The sequence below is a fragment of the Salmo salar genome, chromosome ssa04 (genome assembly GCF_905237065.1).
Source record: "Salmo salar chromosome ssa04, Ssal_v3.1, whole genome shotgun sequence".
NCBI classification, from domain to species: Eukaryota; Metazoa; Chordata; class Actinopteri; order Salmoniformes; family Salmonidae; genus Salmo; species Salmo salar.
In genome coordinates this window covers 47,893,721-47,918,785 of record NC_059445.1, presented here as the reverse complement: position 1 = coordinate 47,918,785, position 25,065 = coordinate 47,893,721, and the positions used below count along the sequence as shown (strand labels likewise).

Genomic DNA, 25,065 nt, shown 5'->3' with positions numbered 1-25,065 from the left:
TAACCAACTTGCCCTCTAAATACACCTCTGCTGTTTTCAACCAAGATCTCAGTGATCACTGCCTCATTGTCTGCATCCGTAATGGGTCAGCGGTCAAACGACCTCCACTCATCACTGTCAAACGCTCCCTGAAACACTTCAGCGAGCAAGCCTTCCTAATCGACCTGGCCCGGGTATCCTGGAAGGATATTGACCTCATCCCGTCAGTAGAGGATGCCTGGTTATTATTTTTTTAAATGCCTTCCTCACCATCTTAAATAAGCATGCACCATTAAAGAAATTTAGAACCAGGAACAGATATAGCCCTTGCTTCTCTCCAGACCCGACTGCCCTTAACCAACACAAAAACATCCTGTGGCGTTCTGCATTAGCATCGAACAGCCCCCGTGATATGCAACTTTTCAGGGAAGTTAGAAACCAATATACACAGGCAGTTAGAAAAGCCAAGGCTAGCTTTTTCAAGCAGAAATTTGCTTCCTGCAACAGAAACTCAAAAAAGTTCTGGGACACTAAAGTCCATGGAGAAGAAGAACACCTCCTCCAAGCTGCCCACTGCACTGAGGATAGGAAACTGTCACCACCGATAAATCCACTATAATTGAGAATTTCAATAAGCATTTTTCGACGGCTGGCCATGCTTTCCACCGGGATTTACCCCTACCGCGTTACCCCTACCGCGGTCAAAAGCACTGCACCCCCCACAGCTACTCGCCCAAGCCTTCCCCATTTCTCCTTCTCCCAAATCCATTCAGCTGATGTTCTGAAAGAACTGCAAAATCTGGACCCCTACAAATCATCCAGGCTAGACAATCTGGACCCTTTCTTTCTAAAATTATCTGCTGAAATTGTTGCAACCCATATTACAAGCCTGTTCAACCTCTCTTTCGTGTCGTCTGAGATTCCCAAAGATTGGAAAGCAGCTGCGGTCCTCCCCCTCTTCAAAGGGGGGGACACTCTTGATCCAAACTGCTACAGATCTATATCTATCCTACCCTGCCTTTCTAAGGTCTTCGAAAGCCAAGTCAACAAACCGATTACCGACCATTTCGAATCCCACCCTACCTTCTGCGCTATGCAATCTGGTTTCCGAGCTGGTCATGGGTGCACCTCAGCCACGCTCAAGGTCCTAAACGATATCATAACCACCATCGATAAAAGACAATAATGTGCAGTCGTATTCATCGACCTGGCCAAGGCTTTCGACTCTGTCAATCACCACATTCTTATCGGCAGACAACAGCCTTGGTTTCTCAAACGACTGCCTCGCCTGGTTCATCAACTACTTCTCTGATAGAGTTCAATGTGTCAAATCGGATGGCCTGTTTTCCGGGCCTCTGGCAGTCTCTATGGGGGTGCCACAGGGTTCAATTCATGGGCCAACTCTTTTCTCTGCATACATCAATGTTGTTGCTCTTGCTGCTGGTGAGTCTCTGATCCACCTCTACACAGACGACACCATTCTGTATACTTCTGGCCCTTCTTTGGACACTGTGTTAACAACCCTCCAGACGAGCTTCAATGCCATACAACTCTCCTTCCGTGGCCTCCAACTGCTCTTAAATACAAGTAAAACTAAATGCATGCTCTTCAACTGATTGCTGCCCACACCTGCCCGCCCATCCAGCATCACTACTCTGGACGGTTCTGACTTAAAATATGTGGACAACTACAAATACCTAGGTGTCTGGTTAGACTGTAAACTCTCCTTCCAGACTCACGTCAAACATCTCCAATCCAAAGTTAAATCTAGAATTGGATTCCTATTTCGCAACAAAGCATCCTTCACTCATGCTGCCAAACATACCCTCGTAAAACTGACCATCCTACCGATCCTCGACTTCGGCGATGTCATTTACAAAATAGCCTCCAATACCCTACTCAATAAACTGGATGCAGTCTATCACAGTGCCATCCGTTTTGTCACCAAAGCCCCATATACTACCCACCACTGCAACCTGTACGCTCTCGTTGACTGGCCCTCGCTTCATACTCGTCGCCAAACCCACTGGCTCCAGGTCATCTACAAGACCCTGCTAGGTAAAGTCCCCCCTTATCTCAGCTCACTGGTCACCATAGCAACACCCACCTGTAGCACGCGCTCCAGCAGGTATATCTCTCTGGTCACCCCCAAAGCCAATTCCTCCTTTGGCAGTCTCTCCTTCCAGTTCTCTGCTGCCAATGACTGGAACGAACTACAAAAATCTCTGAAAATGGAAACACTTATCTCCCTCACTAGCTTTAAGCAGCAGCTGTCAGAGCAGCTCACAGATCACTGAACCTGTACATAGCCCATCTATAATTTAGCCCAAACAACTACCTCTTCCCCTACTGTATTTATTTTGCTCCTTTGCACCCCACTATTTCTATTTCTACTTTGCACTTTCTTCCACTACAAATCTACCATTCCAGTGTTTTACTTGCTATATTGTATTTACTTTGCCACCATGGCATTTTTTGCCTTTACCTCCCTTATCTCACCTCATTTGCTCACATTGTATATAGACTTCTTTTTCTACTGTATTATTGACTAGGTTTGTTTTACTCCATGTGTAACTCTGTGTTGTAGTATGAATCGAACTGCTTTGCTTTATCTTGGCCAGGTCGCAATTGTAAATGAGAACGTGTTTTCAACTTGCCTACCTGGTTAAATAAAGGTGAAATAAAATAAATACAATTATCAGAGGACTTTGTCAATGTCCAGATTTCAGTTTCCATTTAACCCATCTAAACAGTAGGCTACTGTTCCCTTGACATGCGATAGGCCTATTTGAAGTCCCGTCTTGTGACTGTTGAATTTGTATAGTGCCTCACAATCATCACACAACATAGCCGGCACTGCCATCCTCTTTTACCACTTCACCCAATCTTTTCCAAACATCACTGTTCTCTTTATTTTCAACTCCCATTTCACAGCTTTTGTCTTATTGACTTAAACTTTGACAATGTCCTTTTTGCCTCCGTTCCCAAAAGCATTATTTGGCGATTGGCTGTGTAGGCTATTTGGGGCCTACACAGCCCTAAAGTTAAGGCTGAAGCACTAATACCACATAGTCTAAAATAATTAAAGAAAAACCTCAATATAGCCTATATAAGTTGCTCAATAAATATACATTTATGGATTTAAGTTTGTTGCTCCTTATTTCAACCCACAGCCATTCAGGAAACAAAATATTTAATGACCCTAAACCCATCCGCCCCAGTTCAACCCACGCATCACAACCCCAGACACCAGACTTTGATGAGCTATAACTCAGTTCTAGAATGTTGTCTTTGAAGGAGAATGAACCTAAAAATCTTTTGACATTCAGAACTGACTTTGTTTAGACATCCAGCCTGGGGATCAGTCGTTGGATGAGGTTTTCTGTAAAGTTTCATGACCAGACATCTTGAAAGGCACAGAATATATTGATTCAGGGTGGTACAGTACATGCATTCAGTCTTGATTTATATGATCCTTCCTCTTTATAGATTGATAGTATGTCAAGTGATAAAATCCCAAATGATCAATTAAAGGTTTATGGAAAAACTGCACTTGTTCTCATGTGAAAATTACAGTTTATTAAATATTCTACAGCTGTAATGTCATCAACCAAATCAAATTATTTTACAGCACATTTCTTACAACAAATGCATTTCAAGGTGTTCAAAGTCATGCATTGAAATGGCATGTGACACTTAACATCTTTCCTCTCGGCAGGTCTCTATAGGTGACCAGGGGATCACAGTCGTTGGATGAGGTGTTTTCTGTAAAGTGGGGCACAGATGACAAAGAGGAGGGCATCAAGGCATTCAAAATGACTACAGGGAGGAATGTGCAGGGTCTGGGATCCTGGGTGCTTCACCGGATGGTCTGGTGGGCACCACAGCTGTGGTGGACGTCAAGTGTCTCTACGGTGCAAGGGACCTTACCATTGAGGAGGCAGTGAAGTCGAAGGATTTCTAGATCCAGGAGGGAGGGTCTTACACCCTCCATGAAGACCATCCTTACTGGCATTAGGTCCAAGGGCAGCTCGACATCAATGGAAGGGACACTTGCTTCTTCGTTGTGTGGACCACCAATGCCTCCATCCTCACCCTCATCCAGCATGACGACCTCTGGCAGACTCATTTTGCTGGATTAGAGGAGTTTTCAAGCACCACATGCTCCCAAAGCTGTCTTTGCAACAGTGAACATCTAAATATCTTACAAATAGTTTTTTCACACTGTTTTTGTTCTTACTTTGAGGTTTTATTCCAATCAGTTTTTTGGGCGGGCTCCGGATCAGCGTTCTCGTCGCGCCTCCTGTCAGTACCTGTTACAGGGAAGCCAATGGTTCAAATCTTCCGCAAAGTTCATACACACATTAGGCTCCCAGAATAGGTTATATTATACAAGTTTTGCTCAAAAACAGCGAGCTTAAGTAATGTAGTTAACGTAAATTAAATCACAAAGGCTGGTCTGAGTCCATCTGTTCAGTTTCATTCAGTAGTACAACACAATTCACATTGCATTTTATCATGGGCACAGTTGGAATTTATATCCATGATGTTTAAATTATGTCTTTCCCCCATCACATCCAACAGATCTCCTTGCTGAGGGTGGCATTTATCATGCACTGCTTTCTCTTGGGGTGAGCCTGATGTTCCGCCTCATGTCTAAAACACGAGGAAAAGGGGATATGAAGTCCATTTTGATGCATCTACAAATTCAATGTTTTACACAATATCGTATCATTTGATGAGTTTGTGTTTTGTATGGGGAAAACATTGAGTCCACAAGTACTTTGTGAGCTAGCTAGCTAGTTAACATTAGTTCACCGGGGCCTCCCGAGTGGCACAGCGATCTAAGGCACTGCATCGCAGTGCTTGAGGTGTCACTACAGACCCGGGTTCGATCCCAGGCTGTGTCACAGCCGGCCGTAACTGGGAGACCCATGAGGCAGCACACAACTGGCCCAGCGTCGTCCGGATTAGGGGAGGGTTTGGCCGGGCCCAGGATTTCCTTGTCCCATTGCGCTATAGCGACTGCTTGTGGTGGGCCGGGCGCCTGCAAGCTGACTTCGGTCGCCAGCTGGATGGGGTTTCCTCCGACACATTGGTGCGGCTGACTTCCGGGTTAAGCGAGCAGTGTGTCAAGAAGCAGTGCGGCTTGGCAGGGTCGTGTTTCGGAGGATGCATGGCTCTCGATCGTTACCTCTCCCAAGTCCGTAGGGGAGTTGCAGCGATAGGACAAGACTATACTTACCAATTGGATATCACAAAATTGGGGAGAAAAAGGGGTAAAAGTTAATTAAAAATAAACAGTTCATGCAGTCAGACTTTTCTAAGTGGTGACATGCTAGCTAACCAATTCTCCTTGCCATGGTGCCGTCGTAACGTTAGCTAGAAAATCTTGACTACACGAATGGGGAATTAACGTTAAATAGCTAACGTTAGCTAAATATCCTTTCCCTGGTGGGCTAATGCTAGCTAGCATGTCACCACGTGAAAAAGTATGACTACCAAACTGTGAACTAATGTTAACTAGCTGGCTAGCTCACTAAATACTTGACAATAAAAAGTTCACAACAGTCATTGTGCTAGTCTATGCTGGTTTTCTTTTTACTTGTAAGGAAGGCAACGTGCGTTGTACACGTTACTACAGTCAGTGGTTATCTCGCTAATTTTCATATACACCTAGCTAACCATAGCTCTTTGACCTAACAAAACAGCTTGTTCGCAACTAGCAAACAGGGTTTACATTTACATTACATTTACATTTAAGTCATTTAGCAGACGCTCTTATCCAGAGCGACTTACAAATTGGTGCATTCACCTTATGATATCCAGTGGAACAACCACTTTACAATAGTGCTTCTAAATCTTTAAGGGGGGGGGGGGTTAGAAGGATTTAAATTTTTTTTTTTTTAAAGTTTGCACAAATCTTTATTTAACTTGTTGTAAATAACAGTAACATGCAGAACATAAACATAACAGCTAGAGGGAATCCAAAAAAATTAGAGAAAAAAACAACAACTATTATATCAAATCAAATACAGACATATATCGAATACATTTTTTTGACATATTGTTTTGTATACGTTTTAAAGATTCTAAGTACTGTTCCAAATCAGATAAAAAAATTAAGAAAAGGGGCTTTTTCTTCATAAATTTTGATTTGTGGATGAAAGATTTTCCTAATAAAATAAAGAGATTTATGACATACTCACGTTCAATTGTGGAATCAGTGTAGTAAAATAACATGTCAAACTTAGTAATATCAATGGTTGTATGCAATTTGCGGCTAAGATATAGTTTTACATCAGTCCAAAACACTTCACTATATAAACAATTACAGAATAAGTGTTCAATAGATTCAGTTTCTAGTTCACAAAAACTGCATTCACTGGTAACGTCAAATATATATTTAGAGATCAAGCTATTACACGGATAGCATCTATGGATTATCTTAAAGGAGATCTCCTTAACTTTATTGGTCACCATAAATCTGTGTGGAGTGAGCCAAGCACGGCGCCAGTTTACATCAAACGATGAAGCCCAACAAAATATCGCAGAGGGAATAGACTTCCTGTAGAAAATATCCCTTATTAAACGATTGTTGAATTTCGTATCTAGTAGACCAATGCCATTCAACTGAATATCGCTTACAATCGGAGATATTCCAAAATATGTATTATTCTGAAGTAAAGTTTTTATCCCATTAGGTATAGCTTTAATAACAGTGTCATATTCCTTGCTTGAAACCTCAAAGTTGTATCTTTCCATAAATTCTCTCCGTGTAAATAGATTCCCACTGTTATTAACCAATTGGCTGACAAGAACAATGTTTTTCGAGAACCATTTATGGTTAAATAACATCTTATTTCTATGTAATATTGACCCATTGTTCCAAATAAAACATTTATGAGGTGAAAAGTTGTGTTTATACAACAAAGCCCAGCACATTAAAGCCTGCTTGTGAAAAACCGCCAGTTTCTCAGGAATTTTACCCACAATATATGGACATTGTAGTAAAAAATTAAGCCCTCCAAACTTCTGAAAAACAAAATGAGGTATAATATTCCAGAAACTATGAGGATTTTTTATGTACCTTTTAATCCAGTTGACCTTTGATATCTGATTGAAGAGAGTGAAATCTAAGACATTTAGACCGCCATCACAAACCCTGTTGGTGATAACATCTCTTTTTATCTTATGTGGCTTGTTTTTCCATATGAAGTTGTACAAAAGCCTATCTAAGGTACAGCAAGTGGATTTGGGAATGTCAATAGATGAAAAAAGATAGGATGCACGAGATAGGCCCTCAGCTTTGGATAAAAGCACCCTTCCTTGAAGACTTAAATCCCTCCCTAACCATGAGGATAATTTTTTTTTGACAGATTCAGTTACAGGGTTCAAATTAAGATCATTCATAGCCTTAAGATTTTTGGTGATCTTTACACCGAGGTAGGTTACAGTATCTTTTTCAGAGATGTTACAATCTGCTGGGTTGACAGCCCCTTTCAAAACAAACAACTCACATTTGGAAAGATTTAAAGTCAAGCCAGTTAAACCTAGCCAGCTACACGTTCAAAGTCAACAACGCAGCCACTGCTAGCTAGCCTACTCCACCAGCCAGCAGTACTGTATCATTTTAGTCAATAACATTTTTGCAACGTAAGCTTAACTTCCTGAACATTCGAGACGTGTAGTCCACTTGTCACTCCAATCTCATTTGCATTAGCGTAGCCTCTTCTGTAGCTTGTCTACTATGTGTCCGCCTATCCCTGTTCTCTCTCCTCTGCACAGGCCATACAAACGCTCCACACCGCGTGGCCGCTGCCGCTCTAACCTGGTGGTCCCAGCGCGCACGACCCACGTGGAGTTCCAGGTCTCCGGCAGCCTCTGGAACTGCCGGTCTGCGGCCAACAAGGCTGAGTTCATCTCAGCCTATGCTACCCTCCAGTCCCTAGACTTCCTGGCGCTGACGGAAACATGGATCACCACAGATAACACTGCTACTCCTACTGCTCTCTCCTCGTCTGACTACGTGTTCTCGCATACCCCTAGAGCATCGAGCCAGCGGGGTGGTGGCACTGGAATCCTCATCTCTCCCAAGTGGACATTCTCTCTTTCTCCCCTGACCCATCTGTCTATCTCCTCATTTGAATTCCATGCTGTCACAGTTACCAGCCCTTTCAAGCTTAACATCCTTATCATTTATCGCCCTCCAGGTTCCCTTGGAGAGTTCATCAATGAGCTTGACGCCTTGATAAGTTCCTTTCCTGAGGATGGCTCACCTCTCACAGTTCTGGGTGACTTTAACCTCCCCACGTCTACCTTTGACTCATTCCTCTCTGCCTCCTTCTTTCCACTCCTCTCCTCTTTCGACCTCACCCTCTCACCTTCCCCCCCTACTCACAAGGCAGGCAATACGCTTGACCTCATCTTTACTAGATGCTGTTCTTCCACTAATCTCATTGCAACTCCCGTCCAAGTCTCCGACCACTACCTTGTATCCTTTTCCCTCTCGCTCTCATCCAACACTTCTCACTCTCCCCCTACTCGGATGGTATTGCGCCGTCCCAACCTTCGCTCTCTCTCTCCCGCTACTCTCTCCTCTTCCATCCTATCATCTCTTCCCTCTGCTCAAACCTTCTCCAACCTATCTCCTGATTCTGCCTCCTCAACCCTCCTCTCCTCCCTCTCTGCATCCTTTGATTTCCTCTGTCCCCTATCCTCCAGGCCGGCTCGGTCCTCCCCTCCTGCTCCGTGGCTCGACGACTCACTGCGAGTTCACAGAACAGGGCTCCGGGCAGCCGAGCGGAAATGGAGGAAAACTCGCCTCCCCTGCGGACCTGGCATCCTTTCACTCCCTCCTCTCTACATTTTCCTCTTCTGTCTCTGCTGCTAAAGCCACTTTCTACCACTCTAAACTCCAAGCATCTGCCTCTAACCCTAGGAAGCTCTTTGCTACCTTCTCCTCCCTCCTTAATCCTCCTCCCCCTCCCCCCTCCTCCCTCTCTGCGGATGACTTCGTCAACCATTTTGAAAAGAAGGTTGACGACATCCGATCCTCGTTTGCTAAGTCAAACGACACTGCTGGTCCTGCTCACACTGCCCTACCCTGTGCTTTGACCTCTTTCTCCCCTCTCTCTCCAGATGAACTCTCGCGTCTTGTGACGGCCGGCCGCCCAACAACCTGCCCACTTGACCCTATCCCCTCCTCTCTTCTCCAGACCATTTCCGGAGACCTTCTCCCCTACCTCACCTCGCTCATCAACGCATCCTTGACCGCTGGCTACGTCCCTTCCGTCTTCAAGAGAGCGAGAGTTGCACCCCTTCTGAAAAAAACCTACACTCGATCCCTCCGATGTCAACAACTACAGGCCAGTATCCCTTCTTTCCTTTCTCTCCAAAACTCTTGAACGCGCCGTGCTTGGCCAGCTCTCTTGCTATCTCTCTCAGAATGACCTTCTTGATCCTAATCAGTCAGGTTTCAAGACTGGGCATTCAACTGAGACTGCTCTTCTCTGTGTCACGGAGGCTCTCCGCACTGCTAAAGCTAACTCTCTCTCCTCTGCTCTCATCCTTCTAGACCTATCTGCTGCCTTTGATACCGTGAACCATCAGATCCTCCTCTCCACCCTCTCCGAGCTGGGCATCTCCGGCACCGCGCACGCTTGGATTGCGTCCTACCTGACAGGTCGCTCCTACCAGGTGGCGTGGCGAGAATCTGTCTCCGCACCACGTGCTCTCACCACTGGTGTCCCCCAGGGCTCTGTTCTTGGCCCACTCCTATTCTCGCTATACACCAAGTCACTTGGCTCTGTCATATCCTCACATGGTCTCTCATATCATTGCTATGCAGACGACACACAATTAATCTTCTCCTTTCCCCCTTCTGACAACCAGGTGGCGAATCGCATCTCTGCATGTCTGGCAGACATATCAGTGTGGATGACGGATCACCACCTCAAGCTGAACCTCGGCAAGACGGAGCGCTGCTCTTCCTCCCGGGGAAGGACTGCCCGTTCCATGATCTCGCCATCACGGTTGACAACTCCCTTGTGTCCTCCTCCCAGAGTGCTAAGAGCCTTGGCGTGACCCTGGACAACACCCTGTCGTTCTCCACCAACATCAAGGCGGTGACCCGATCCTGTAGGTTCATGCTCTACAACATTCGCAGAGTACGACCCTGCCTCACACAGGAAGCGGCGCAGGTCCTAATCCAGGCACTTGTCCTCTCCCGTCTGGATTACTGCAACTCGCTGTTGGCTGGGCTCCCTGCCTGTGCCATTAAACCCCTACAACTCATCCAGAACGCCGCAGCCCGTCTGGTGTTCAACCTTCCCAAGTTCTCTCACGTCACCCCGCTCCTCCGCTCTCTCCACTGGCTTCCAGTCGAAGCTCGCATCCGCTACAAGACCATGGTGCTTGCCTACGGAGCTGTGAGGGGAACGGCACCTCCGTACCTTCAGGCTCTGATCAGGCCCTACACCCAAACAAGGGCACTCCGTTCATCCACCTCTGGCCTGCTCGCCTCCCTACCTCTGAGGAAGCACAGTTCCCGCTCAGCCCAGTCAAAACTGTTCGCTGCTCTGGCACCCCAATGGTGGAACAAGCTCCCTCACGACGCCAGGACAGCGGAGTCAATCACCACCTTCCGGAGACACCTGAAACCCCACCTCTTCAAGGAATACCTGGGATAGGATAAAGTAATCCTTCTAACCCCCCCCTTAAAAGATTTAGATGCACTATTGTAAAGTGGTTGTTCCACTGGATATTATAGGTGAATGCACCAAATTGTAAGTCGCTCTGGATAAGAGCGTCTGCTAAATGACTAAAATGTAAATGTAAAATGTAAGCCTGAGATTTTGGAGAACTGCTTCACGATATCCAATGCTAATCTAGCTTGAGATACATTTTTCAAAAAAAGTGAGGTGTCATCCGCCAGTTGGGATATCTTGATCTCTCTGGACTGGAATGTAATGCCTTCAAATTGACTTTTATGAACTAATGAGCATAATATTTGAGAAACTAACAAAAATAAAAAAGGTGAAATTGGACAACCTTGTCGTATTCCTTTGTAAATGTTAAATCTTGAGGATGTTCCATGACAGAGTTTGATACAGCTATTGCCACCATTATACAGAGTTCTAATAGCATCAACAAAGAAACGACCAAATTTCAAATGCTTAAGACAATCAAAGATAAAATTGTGACTTACTGTATCAAATGCTTTCTGAAAATCCAGAAATAGGATAACAGGGAAGTCATCTAATAGATCACGATACTCAACCAAGTCTAATATCAGCCTCAGATTATTAGATATATGGCGCCCTTTCATAAACCCTGATTGACATTCATCAATCAGATCATTTAAGCAAGACTTTAACCTTTTTGCAAAGATTAAGGCTATAATTTTGTAGTCGTTATTTAGGAGTGTGATTGGACGCCAATTATCAATACTTAGGAGATCCTTGTGTGGTTTAGGTATAAGAGTAATAACACCTTGCTTCAGAGAGGCAGGTAGTTCTCCCTTCTTTATAGCCTCCTTAAAGGTTTCAAGTAAAAAAAGGTGCTATTTCTTCAAAGAAGGTTTTGTAAAATTCAGAGGTTAATCCATCACAACCTGGAGATTTGTTCTTTTTTTAACTGAGCAACCCCGTACTGGATGTCCATAATGGATAAATCTTGGCAACAAGACTGATTGAGTTCTTCACTAATCGAATTAACATTCTCTATAGAATCAAGGAGATCCTTAGAGTCACTCAAATTGTTATCTAAGGAGTAAAGATTCTCATAAAATTTTGTGGTAAATTCTGATATCAACTCTCTATCCTCAGTGGTAACCCCATTAATTTTAAGTTTCCGAAGTGTGTTGAGTTCCCCTCTCCTCTTCTCCAAATTAAAAAAGTATCTACTGTTCTTTTCTCCTTTTTCAAGCCATTGTTTTCTAGATCTTATGAAAGCTCCTCTAGCCTTTTCCTCATACAATGTATCTAGTTGATTCTGTAAATCATTCAATTTAGCTTTCTCATTAAGATCAAGATGCTCAATATCTGTGATATCGGCAATTGTCTTAGAGAGTCCAGCTACCTCACATCTCCTTCTTAAAGCAAGCCGTTTTCCATAAGTAATACAGGCTGAGCGGATTTTAAATTTCAGCAGTTCCCAATATTTCCCATATTCTGCATTAGATGTAGCTAAACTCCAGTAAACAGAAATTAGATTCTTAATCACATTTTTTAAATCATCATGCAATAACAATGAGTTATTTAGTTTCCAGTAACCACCAGAGTATTTCTTACCATCATTACTGCATATTCTTACAGTCAACCATATGACTTTATGATCCGTCAGGACTGCAGGCAGTATTTTCACCTCTACAGTGTTGGGCACAAGACTAGAGGTTATCACCCACAAATCAATTCTTGATTGTAAGGAACGATCTCTATTACTCCATGTGTATTGTATCTCTCCAGGGTTTTTTACTCTCCATATGTCAATTAAGTCCAGGCTTTGGCAGAAATTCACCAACTTGTTCACACCAATGTTAGGCCTATGAGGCAATCTATCAGTCTCATAAGAATAAACCATATTAAAATCTCCACCAACTATTATCTGACTGGATGGATATTTTCTCAGAAGATTTTTAAGAATTTCTTCAATTTCCTCTAGAAGTAAGTTATTTGGAGGACTAGAACAGTATCCATATACATTACACAACACAAATAATCTGTCCATGTGGTTGATGACCGCTATTAGCCAATGTCCACTGGAGTCCATTTGAGTAAACAAAAATTTCCCTTTGAAATTGTGTGCTAAAATTGAAACCCCATCTGAATAATTTGTCCCGTGGGCCAAAAAAATGTCACTGCCCCACTGATTTTTCCAATAATTATAGTCCTCTTTGCATGAATGTGTTTCTTGAACGAATACAAGATCTGCGTTGCAGTCCTTACAAAACAAAAAAAAAGCTTTTCTCTTCAACATGTTACGTATCCCCCTGGCATTGATTGACATAAACTTCAAGTCCATATCTATAGAATAGAAAGAAAAATCCTATGCAATCTCAACTTTACCCTCTCTATAAAAAGTTGCTTCATATATGTATTAACAGAATTCTTAACTTGTAAAATAGTAACACCATGTTTCAAAAGTAGAACGTTCAGTTTGCAGTGGGGAAGGAACTACCTTGTAAACCTACCGACAGAACAAATCAAATCACCCCGGTCGTATTTCTTTACCGTTGGCGAAAAAAGCTCTGATTCCCCTGTAGTATCCACCGTTTCCTTGATTTCGGGCCTGTTGTACGAGAGGCCACAATTTTGCCTTTGCTGCCTTGTCTGCTGCAGTCAAGTCCTCACCGAATCTAAGTTTTCTTTCTTTCAGAAAGGCGCTTTCCTTTGCTTTCTTCCAAACTGCATCTCTCGCTGTGCGAAAAGCAAACTGGATGATGATCGATCGGCTGACGATGGCATCTTGTTTCTTCCCAATACGATGAGCGACATCCACAGCCATATCCATATATCCATCGGGGAAGTCCGGTGCCACACGGTTACAGATGTCTCTTACTAAGCGCTTCACATTCTCATCCTGGTTCTCGGGGACACCGTAAAGCCGTAGCCCCCACCTTCTCCGGTATCGCTCTGCTTCCGATAAGCGCTCTTGCATGTCTGCGATGGTCTTCTCCTGAGCAATGCATTTCTCAGACGTAGCAGTGTTTGCAAGTTTAAGCTCTTCGATACTCTTGTATGCATGATTCAGAGAGGTCTCGAGGTCAACTATTTTTTATGTGTTTTCGCGTATCATTTTCTCCAGACCGTCGGCTCTTTCGTTTACAGCATCGATTATGTTGATCTGTAGTTCGCGCAAAGATAATTCTTTATGTGTCTTTTTGGGTGCAGGACTATTGACTGCATTTTCAGAATCAACCGAATGTCCAGAATCCTCCATTTCTTCTCCTGAGGAGTCAGGTGGCGGTTTTTCTCCAACGCATGAGTGCTCAGCTAGCAACTGCCCTCTCCTCCCTTTGCTCTTTCGCACATTTTTTCCTTCCATTTCTCAAAGTTATGAATCAAATTATCGATCAACTAAGTGTTGTTCTCTATTGTGTTTACTATAAGCCAAGTTCCGTTACATTTAAGTAAGTTTGAGAGGGATAAAAGTTAAGGTTACTCGGAGCAAGCTGAAATCTCGTCTACACTCGCCGCCATCTTTCGGAAAGCCTCGGGGGTTAGAAGGATTACTTTATCCTATCCTAGGTATTCCTTAAAGAGGTGGGGTTTCAGGTGTCTCCGGAAGGTGGTGATTGACTCCGCTTTACCTTATCACACAGCTCCAACAACGCCTTTCGATTATAGAGGTCGGAAAACAAAACGCATGTGTGCTTATCGGAGTAGCGGTTACAATCTGGTACATAGCACTGAACCATCCTGGCAGCTGGCTTCAGATCAACGGAGACACCGAAGGTTAGCTAGTTCACTACAAAGGCCAGAGGGTAATTCTAGTAACAAAAAAATGCTAAAGGTAGCTAGCTAGTTAATTTAGAAAATGCTTAACAAGCATACACACAAGAAATACACAATATCAAACAAAAAAAGTTATATTTACTTGCTAGGTTACTGCATGGAGAAATGTGCCTTAAGGGATGACGTCAAATCTTGCGACAAGATGTGTAGTTCTGTATATTAGCGGCTAATTAGCGTTTCATTTCTGGGGGTAATTGCAGGCGACTATATTGATAAAAGTGACCTTGTCCAAGAGAGCCGGGGTAAGCCTACACGGAACACAGCCCTTGTTTTAAGTGTTTCCTATGGTAAAAATGAATGGTCGAAAAATGATTGAAACCATTTCCCTGTTTGACTGCTAGGTTTTATGGGTATTATGGCTCATACTGTGGCACTATGGAGCAAAGCAGGAAGTAAAAGAAGTAAAAGCAGGAAGTGTACCGATCAAAATGTGCTGTGATTTGTTGATTCAACGCAACTGACGTTGCAAAAAGTACATTGAATTGCATGATCCGCATCAGTTAACATCATCCGAGGGAACATTCTACATTACATGGAAATTATTGCATCATAATACCAGGCAGCCATTGCGAGTGTACACAAGAGTTAGAGGTTCCAACACCGTCAATATTTTCAGATCTCTGGCAAAAATCAAGGAATAGTCAAAATAGAATATGTACCAATTAGATTGTTAGATTTACTATTCTCTATATAATTGACGGGGATTCTTCCAATCACTGCATGTCTACACTACATCCGCCTTCTCCCAGTCAGCCAATCTGCTTCCTCAAGTGGAATCAAAAGGTTGTTTGTGAAATCCATTATCTGTTCTTTGTAAAGAGCGATTTTCCCTTCTACGTGTGTTGGAATCGCCAAACATTTATTTTGTAAAGGTATGAAAACGTAATAGTTGAATATGCAAGAATGTTGCTTTCATCTGAGAAGTTGCTTATATTAGCTAACTAGCAATATGTTACATACATTTGCTAGGAACAAAACGATTGTGCTAGTTAGCTATGTTAGCTTAGTGGTGAGGATGGTTAGCTTAGGTAAGTAGCGAAATTGCTAACTAACTTCACATAAGTAGCTAACAGTTAACTAACATGTTTTAATTCGTTAGCTAACTAACAGATTGTTGAACAATCGATATTGGTTTGCTAGTTGCAACTGCCCGTCTTGAACTATTTAGCTAGTTATGCTAGCTAACAAACAAAGCCGGTGGCTTTCACATTTTGGTAACGTTACTCTACAGTAACTAACGTTGGCTAGCTAGTTGATTTAGCTACTGTATATTACATTTTGTTACCTAGCCAATGGTAGCTCTCAACGCCACTCGTTACCATATACGATTTGCTTGTTAAACGTTAACCAAAATATGTTTTAGACTGAAATTATCTGTTATAGCTAACGTTATAACGAAACACTTTGCTAGCCAGCTTAACATTAGCTATAGCGTTCCTCTGGCTTTGACATCCATCGCTTGCATCATCATGCATTTTTTTTTTGCCCGATAGTGTTAGCTATAAAAATCAATGTGGTGACTCTGTTAATGACTGTCCTTTTAATTAGATGCAAGGAAACCAGGGCCCCCGTGGAGAACAGCAGTACCATGGCCCATCTAGACACCAGTTTGAAAACCAGAGAAATCCTGGAGTCAACAGCAATGGACAGCATGCAGATGAGCAGGAGAGCCCAAGTAAGATAGGTTTCATTGACTCCTGAGCCCTGTATTGGAAGGAAATGAAATTATCCAGTATTAGATGATTCTAATATTTTGCTTCTCTTTAGATGCAGGGATAACCATAGATCTACAAAACTTCAGGAAACCTGGAGAGAAGACTTACACTCAGCGTAGCCGTCTGTTTGTGGGAAATTTACCAACTGGTGTTACAGAGGCAGAGGTGGAGAAGTTGTTTTCCAAGTATGGCAAGGCAGCTGAGATTTTCATCAACAAGGACCGGGGGTTTGGATTCATTAGACTGGTAAGTAGTTAGTGTAGCGACTGACCAAGTGCATCACTACTGCCTTCCTGAGATGAAGAAGTACCGTCACCCCCCGATCCAGAATTGCCTTAGCTTTCTGGGTCAGTTATATTGACAGTGCCTCTTGAGTTTTTGTTACAGTGGGGAGGGTTGTAAGTTTTCACCCCAGTTTGGGATGAATTTCCACTCTGTCACAGTAGCATGTTCAAAGGATAGAAGTTATATTCCTCAATCTTAAATTAATGGGAAAGCATTCACGTGTGACTACTTTGTAAATGTTCTTATTTTATACTTTTCTACCAACAGGAGACAAAAACAGTGGCTGAGATTGCTAAAGCGGAGCTTGATGACACCTCATTCAGAGGCAGACAGTTGCGTGTGCGATTTGCAACACATGGTGCTGCTCTAACTGTGAGGAATTTGCCACAGTTCATTTCCAATGAGCTCCTGGAAGAGGCTTTCTCTGTCTTTGGCCAGATTGAAAGGGCCATAGTCATAGTAGATGATAGAGGGAGACCCACAGGAAAAGGGATTGTGGAATACACAGCCAAGCCTGCAGCAAGGAAGGCTCTGGATAGGTGTGCAGATGGAGCCTTTCTATTGACTGCGTAAGTATCAGGCTGTAAATAAAATGAAAACATGTAATGTTTAAAATGCATTTTGTTGTAATGTTTTCAAAATGGGAGAGGTAATGCTGATTGTTTTACGCTTTTCAGATTCCCCAGGCCAGTGACAGTTGAGCCAATGGAGCAGTTTGATGAGGATGAGGGACTGCCAGAGAGGATTGTAAACAAAAACCAAGTGTTTCACAAGTGAGTAATCATAGTTTTTGGGTTTTGGCATACTTTCTCCAAATACATTGGTCAGAACTGTGCATAGAACAATCTTGCACCATGCTGTTGAAAAGAGGTACAATCCATGACATTAAAGTGTTGCATATTGATCTGGTTTTCTTGTGTAAAATCTCTCTGCCAGGGAGCGGGAGCAGCCACCGAGATTTGCTCAGCCAGGGACATTTGAGTATGAGTATGCCATGCGCTGGAAGGCCCTGATGGAGATGGAGAAGCAGCAGTTTGAGCAGGTGGACAGGAACATCAAGGAGGCTCAGGAGAAGCTGGAGCAAGAGATGGAGGCAGCTAGACATGAGCACCAGGTTATCTTGATGAGACAAGGTATGTATGGTCTGGGTCCACTCTACAGACACCTTATCAATCCAACGTTAAGGACACTAATAAACACAAAACAACAGGGTGTCTCATGGAGAAATGTATGTATTTCTTGGAGTGTCCATCCACCAGATATAGCCCAGATGTCAATCTCATACACCACTTGAATCCAATCCTGTTGGTAATTGATTCATATGGTGTAGGCCTTTTGACTAGGTTACTAACGAATGGGGTGTCTCATTATTCATCTCATTACAGACCTGCTGAGGCGTCAAGAGGAGCTGAGGAGAATGGAGGAGATCCATAACCAGGAGATGCAGAAGAGGAAGCAGATGGCGCTGCGTCAGGAAGAGGACTGTCGCAGGAGGGAGGAGGAGATGAGGATGCACAGTGAGGAGATGATGAGGCGGCAGCAGGAGGGCTTCAAGGGGAACTTCCCTGGAAATGTGAGTCATTGCTATTTGACACTGTTTTAAATACTCTGATAAAACAAATATCTGTCATTATTCCTCTATACACAAATGGAAGTTGCCTAAATGTTTCTAAGCACCTTTGCAATTGTGTTTGTGGTTAAGTAATTGGAAAAAGGACCATTATTCACTAAAACAATATTTTGGTTGCTTATTCTAAGCTGTCTATTGTTTAATCTATGTGTTATCATTTTTCTTAGCGGGAGCAGGAGATGCGGATGCACATGCAAGGTAAGGTTTACATTAGCTTTCAGATCTTCACTGAGCTGTCAAGGGTGATGGTCACCATGTTATCTAGTATATACAGTGGGGTCTGGAATTATTGGATCCCTTGATAAAGATAAGTAAAAAAGACAGTGTAAAATAAATAATTATATTGAAAACTACAGAAAAATGTATAAAATATGAAGAATTCTATTTTATACTAATACATGTCTTAGATCCCTCCCAATGTGTTCTTTTGAACCCGTCTTTTTTAGAATTTAAAAAAATTACTTGTTAAGCAACCTCTTTCGCTGAGCAATTGCATTTGGATAAAATCTATATTTTGTATTTTATTTTTAGCGTACAATATAGCTCAGTATTTTTTTATTTTAGTATTTTTTTTGCTAATCTTAATCAAGGGATCCAATCATTCCTGACCCGATTGTATTGGTTTGCTGATGTGCTGTCTGTTTTTTGGTTTGGTGTAGTTCAAGGAATTAACAGAAACTCGATGGGTGGTGGTGAAGGAAACCCCAGCGTGCCCATCCCTGGAGCTGCCAACATACCTGCCGAGAACCCCCCTTTAATGGTAATGTTAGATATTTTAGAATAACAAACAATATATTTACATACCAAGATCAACACAATTATTGTGCCACCAGGGATAGGGTAACCAAATATGTATTTCATCATTTCACCTCTATGTTAATCTTGTAAATCTCATGTAAATATATAGCTGCAAGAAACTCTTTCATTTGTCATTATCGCTCATCTTGCGTGTCTTTTCTGTTTTCTCCCAGCAGGGGGCAGGAAACAACAACATGCCGGTAGGAGGCCAGCCTGTGTTCCCAAGAGTCCCTGGCCAAGGCCCTGCGGACTTTGGTGCCAACAAGCGTCGCAGATTCTAAAATGGTCAATTACATTTTTTTTTAAACTTTTCAAACTGTACTATATTTAAAAATTCATACATGTTATGTACTGTGAAAATTGCATGGGAAATATTCAGAATGTTTTTGTTTTAAAATAGCATCACGAGTTGGCATTTTCGTATTTCAGATGAATACTGATTCTGTATAGATTTTTTTTTTTTATTCCTCAAAGCAACGTTTTATATAGCAATAGTAAATGTGTCACTCACTCTCTCTCAATAAGCCTTTCTGAACAGTTTTAAATAAAATTGTAATTCCTTGGTACTTTTTCATGTGTTTTATTTGTGCATTAACCGTGTTAGAATGTAATCCTTTCCTTCAAAAGGCTGGTTCAGCGAAGGTGTTGTGAAATCAATTGAATAGAAGACATGCATAAGAGGATAGTGTAGTTGCAAGTAAGTTTCATGACTTGGCCTTTAAAGTATTTCTATACTGAACAAAAATATAAACGCAACATGAAAAGTGTTGGTCCCATTTTTCATGAGCTGAAATAAAAGATCCCAAAATGTTTCCATCCCTGTTAGTGAGCATTTCTCCTTTGCCAAGATAATCCATCCACCTGACAGGTGTGACATATTAAGCAGCATGATCATTACACAGGTGCACCTTGTGCTGGGGACAAAAGGCCACTTTAAAATGTGCAGTTTTGTGTCAACACAATGCCACAAATGCCTCATGTCTTGAGGGAGTGTGCAATTGGCATGCTGACTACAGGAATGTACAACAGAGCTGTTGCCAGATAATTGAATGTTCATTTTTCTACCACAAACTGCCCTCAATGTTGTTTTTGACAATTTGGCAGTACATCCAACCGCAGACCATGTAACCAGCCCAGGACCTCCACATCTGGCTTCTTCGTCTGCTGGATGGGGAGGGAGGGGGGGGTTGTCAGGAGTATTTTGGTCTGTAATATAGCCCTTTTGTGGGGGGAAAACTCATTAGTATTTGTATGGCACACTGTATTGTTAAACAACTAATATAAGGACAGGACATGAGACGGGAGTAGAAATTAACATGGGTGTTGTTTAATATGTTTCAAAGGAAGAACATTCCAAGCATTTCAACGTAGGTAAGCAAGGGGGGTTATAGGTACCCTAAAGGGACAAAACTAGAATGTCAATACACAACATATTCCTGCCCCTTTACTTTTGATGACTCATAAAGAAAAAGTTCATATTCACTGTTTTGCCTATTGTTTTCTTTTTAACATAAATTCTCTTCATGTAAATAAATGAACTTTTCAGATTAACCTTTTCTGAACAAGGGAAAGAGGGTAGACTGCCTCAGTTCCCAGACTTAACCCTGGGGTGTATTCTGCCCCAATGTCGGAGGTTAGTCTGAACTAAATAGTCAAGCTGTCGGGGTTGTCTTTCTCTTGCAGAGTAATGATGGCGTACAGGTGAGTCGACAGTCACATTGTCTCTGAGTGGTGATGGTGTATGCCCAGACTGGGGTGCAACACTACCCTGAGTAGGCACTCTGTTGGGTTCAGGTGAGTCTGGAGCACTTTCCACATTTGTATGTTGCTGCAGTGGATGTTCAGGTGATAGCTCGTAGTCATGGTAGGTCTCCAGTATCTGATCTTGGTTTGTCACTTGACAGGAGTCATCTCTGAGGTTGTTTCCTGGCAACAGTTTATCCACGTGTCTCTTCCAGATGATGTTTTCCGGTGTGTCAACTGTATAGGACACAGCCCCTGTTTGTGCAACCACTGGTATCCACTTTTGATCTTGCAGTAGTTCCGAGCAAGAACTCTCTCTCCAGCTATGAAGCTTCTGTATTTTGCTTTGCTCCGTCTCTCCACCTGTGCTGTCTGTTGTGTCTGTACAACCTGTTTAGTCTTTGGAGGTCTTGAGGTCGAGTGGCGTGCGAAGCTGTCTTTTCATCATGGCTGACGCGGGTGCCACTTTGGTTGTAGTGTGGGGAGTGTTTCTGTAGGTTAACAGGAAGGTGTTTAGGCGCCTATTGAGGGAGCCGTTCCCTTGTGATGATTTTAAAGCTTGCTTCATTGTTTGGACAAACCTTTCAGCGAGGCCGTTCGTTGCAGGGTGATATGGTGCTGACTTGATGTGCTGAATTCCATTTGCTTCCGTGAATGACCGGAACTCTTCAGACACCAGTTGGGGGCCATTATCGCTAACGAGTTGCGTTGGCAAGCCGAAGCGACTGAAGATTGACCGTAGCTCTTCGATGGTTCTCTCCGCTGAGGTGCTCTTCATCACTGTGACCTCAGGCCATTTTCTGTGTGCGTCAACTATAACTAAGAACATACGATCCTCCAGTGGGCCTGCATAGTCTATGTGGACGCGCTGCCAAGGCTCCTCTGGGAAGTCCCATGGGTGTAGTGGCGCTAGCTGAGGCATGTTCCTCATCTTTTGACATGCAGAACATGACTTGACCTGGTCTTCGATAGCTGCGTCCAAACCTGGCCACCAAAAGTAGCTGCGTGCAATCTCCTTTATTCGCACCATGCCACAGTGCCCTGAATAGAATTCTTCAAGCACCTGCCTTCTCAGTGGCGGCGGTATGATGACTCCAAAACCCCATAGCAAGCATCCAAACTGAACTGTGAGCTCGTTTCTCCTCACTAGGTAAGGTTGTAGGCTTTCCAACAGCACTCCTTCTCCACGACCTCAGACATCACTGGATCAGTGGGGTGAACTTTTTCACTTGGACAGATGTAACTGGGGCGTTCGTCACTTCCTTGAAGTAGAAGATTTCAGCCTGGGAGTGCTCAGTGTGTGTGACAGGTAAGGGAAGCCTTGAGAGGCCGTTTGCATTGCTGTGCTGCTCAGACCTTCTGTACTTGATATTGTACTGGTGAGCAGATAACAATAATGCCCATCGCTGCATGCGGCTGGCTGCAAGCGACGGAATGCCGGTGTGGGGACCAAAGATGGAGGTGAGGGGTCTATGGTCCATCAGCAGTGTGAATCGTCGGCCAAACAGAAACTGATGAAACTCCAAACACAATGGCGAGTGCTTCACGCTCTATCTGTGCATAATTGCTCTCGGCTTTACTTAAGGTCCATGATGCGAAAGCAATTGGCCTTTCTTCACCTGATGGCATGATGTGTGAGACAATCACACCAACGCCATAAGGCGATGCATCACATGCCAACTGTAATGGCAAGTTGGGGTTGAAGTGGGTTAGGGCCTCTGACTGAGCTAAGGCTGTTTTCACTTTCTTGAAGGCCTCCTCACATCTGTCTGTCCACTTCCACTGTTTGCTTTTGTTCAAAAGTTCATGCAGTGGCTTTAACATGTTAGCTAGGTTTGGCCCAAACTTTGCCTAGTATGTCAGTAGTCCTAAGAATGATCTCAGCTGACTCACGTTCTGTGTGGAGCCCGAACTGTCAATGACGTGGTCCAGGTACTCAACAGAGGGTCGGAAAAACTCGCATTTGTCCCTCCAATCTCTGTAGTGTGGTGTTCAGGTTTCTCAGGTGCTCCTGCTCGTCTTTGCCGGTGATGAGTAGATCATCGAGGTAACATTGGACCCCAGTGAGCCCACTCGGTATCTGGTCCATAGCTCTCTGAAACAAGGCCGGAGCTGAGGTGATTCCAAAAGGAAGCTTCCGGTTCCTGTACAGTCCTTTGTGAGTCACTATGGTCAACAGTTCTTGTGACTCTTGGTCCACATGCATCTGTAAATAGGCCTGACATAAGTCTATCTTACTGAATTTTTGTCCTCCACCTAAACCAGAAAAGAGGTCGTCAATGAGGGGTAGTGGATATTTTTCAGCAGTCAAGACTGGGTTAATGGTGACTTTGAAATCATCACAGAGTCTGAGTGATCCATCTTTTTTTATGACTGGAACAACGGGTGTAGCCCATTCACTAACATTCACTGTTTAGCTCAATTTCAACTTTTGGTTTTATGGTGTATGGGACAGGTCTAGCTTTGAAGCATTTTGGCTTGCTGTCTGGTTTCACAGTCAGTTTAACTGTAATGTCCTTCATACTGCCAAGTTCTCCTTTGAACACATCTGAGTGCTTCCTCAATATCCTTTGTAGGTTTGTGTCCTCTTTTGCAACCATGTTGAATTTTCTGCCAGTTTAGTTTGATCTTTTCCAGCCATATGCGTCCTAGCAATGCTGGATGGTTGCCTTTCACAATGTAGAGTGGTAGCTTTACCTTCTGTTTGTTGAGCTCCACTGTAACAATCACGCTTCCTCTCACTGGAACAATCTCACCGGTGTATGTTTTCAGCGTCATCTTTGTGGGCTGTAGTGTGAGGTGATGTAGTTTATCCTTGTATACAGCCTCTGACAGCAAAGATATGGCTGCTCCAGTGTCCACTTGCATCCATACTGCGTTTCCATCCAGTAGCGGTGTTTATTGTCCATTGTCTGAAATGGACAAAACATGCAAAGATTCTTCCCCTTCAGACAGGGTATCACTTTGTTCATCCTCTGTGTGCTCCATTTTATGCACTTTCTTTTTGTACTCCGTAAAGTCACTTTTCCTTTGTTCAGTACTTTTGCTTGATTGTCTCTTTTTGTTTTTACATGCACGTTTGATGTGATGCTTTTTCCCACAACTTCTGCAGTCTAAGTCTTTGCACCAACACTCCTCTGCTTGGTGACCTGGTTTCCCACAGCGATAGCATGGCTTGCCACCTCCTGCCTTGTTTTTTTAACTCCGTAGACACCTTTGGTCGATGCACTGAGCTGTTGTGCGTCTTATTTTCCATTTCCATTGACGTACTCACTTCTATTGCTCTCTGCAATGTTAAGTTACTCTCAGTCAAAAGGCGTTTCTGAATTGCTTCGCTGCGCATGCCACACACTAACCTATCACGTATAGTGTCACTCATTGATCGCCCAAATTCACAGTGTTCAGATAACTGTTTCAATACAGCCACAAACTGTGAGATTGATTCCCCTTCCTCTTGATTTCTCTTATGAAACCTGAATCTCTCTGCGATTATCAGTGTTTTGGGAGAATAATGTCCTTTTAAGATAACCACAATTTCATCATATGATTTATCACCAGGTTTTTCAGGTGTTACTAGGCTGCACAGTAGATTGAATGTTTTTCCTCCCATAACAGTCAAAAATGTTGGCACAACGACTTCTGCTTTAATTCCATTTGCCAACACAAAGTACTCAAAACGTTATGTGTAACAACTCCATTGTTCCACAGATTCATCAAATGTTCCAATATTTCCAACCAATGCAGACATTTTCGGTTTATTTTTTCTTTCTTACACTTTTCTGACAGTCCCTTACTCCCAGACCCTTTTTTTGTTCTTTTAACTCACGATGACTTCATTTTCTCCCGCAGCAAAATTCTTCCTATCCCTTGAGGCTCTCGTTTCTGTGACATCAAAAGCTAGCTAGCATCACTCGACTGGTTAGCTCCACGTTTTGTTTGCGTCTTTCTACAGCGAAAAAAAAAAAAGAATTTAACTGACTTTCTGCCGAAGATAATGAGCACAAACGTGAGAAAGTTTCTTCCTCGTCGCCAGTTTTGTTGTATAGCACACTGTATTACTTATACAACTAATATAAGGACAGGACATGAGACAGGAGTAGAAATTAACGTGGGCATTGTTTAATGCGTTTCATAGGAAGAACATTCCAAGCATTTCAACATAGGTAAGCAAGGGGGGGGTTACAGGTGCCCTAAAGGGACAAAACTAGAATATCAATACACAAGAGTAATGGCTGGGCCTGGCTCCCCAGTGGGTGGGCCTATGCCCTCCCAGGCCTACCCATGGCTGCGCCCCTGCCCAATCATGTGAAATCATGATTTCCTTCTATGAACTGTAACTCAGTAAGATCTTTGAAATTGTTGCATGTTGTGTTCATATTTATGTTCAGTATACTTCAAA

The 25,065-nt window shown here is 43.1% G+C and overlaps 2 protein-coding genes across 6 annotated transcripts in view; one reads left to right on the top strand and one right to left on the bottom strand.

Moving 5' to 3' along the window:
• LOC106603297 (melatonin receptor type 1C) overlaps positions 1-14,930 on the bottom strand; it is a 31,744-nt gene extending 16,814 nt beyond the window's left edge. Inside the window, exons 1-3 of one of the 3 annotated variants that reach the window (XR_001328396.2) lie at positions 14,578-14,914; positions 4,220-4,292; positions 3,534-4,112 (exon numbers count right to left, since the gene is read on the bottom strand). The gene's annotated coding sequence lies outside the window, so the exon portion shown is untranslated. Of the gene's footprint in view, positions 1-3,533; positions 4,293-14,577 lie in introns of those variants that run through there. The other 2 variants (XR_001328397.2, XM_014196791.2) reach the window with 2 other exon arrangements.
• Positions 14,931-15,004: 74 nt separating this feature from the next.
• Positions 15,005-19,486, top strand: LOC106603296 (non-POU domain-containing octamer-binding protein). 3 transcript variants are annotated; one of them, XM_014196788.2, is made up of 10 exons: positions 15,005-15,278; positions 16,044-16,170; positions 16,263-16,456; positions 16,763-17,064; positions 17,173-17,268; positions 17,432-17,628; positions 17,881-18,068; positions 18,293-18,323; positions 18,785-18,885; positions 19,100-19,486. In XM_014196788.2, the coding sequence occupies exons 1-10, from the start codon at positions 15,216-15,218 to the stop codon at positions 19,202-19,204; spliced, it is 1,404 nt and encodes a 467-aa protein (XP_014052263.1). In that variant the 5' UTR covers positions 15,005-15,215; the 3' UTR covers positions 19,205-19,486. The 3 variants fall into 3 exon arrangements, with proteins under 3 accessions (XP_014052263.1, XP_014052262.1, XP_014052264.1); XM_014196787.2 differs by having other exon boundaries at positions 15,006-15,278; positions 19,097-19,486; XM_014196789.2 differs by having other exon boundaries at positions 15,065-15,367; positions 19,097-19,486.
• The last annotated feature ends 5,579 nt before the right edge of the window (positions 19,487-25,065 follow it).

Excerpts from the sequence above, each read along its gene's own strand:
- LOC106603296 (XM_014196787.2), top strand. The coding sequence starts at position 15,216 with ATGTCTACACTACATCCGCCTTCTCCCAGTCAGCCAATCTGCTTCCTC. Across the intron at positions 18,324-18,784 it reads GATGCGGATGCACATGCAAG|TTCAAGGAATTAACAGAAAC; the intron begins GTAAGGTTTACA and ends GGTTTGGTGTAG. Across the intron at positions 18,886-19,096 it reads CCGAGAACCCCCCTTTAATG|CAGGGGGCAGGAAACAACAA; the intron begins GTAATGTTAGAT and ends GTTTTCTCCCAG.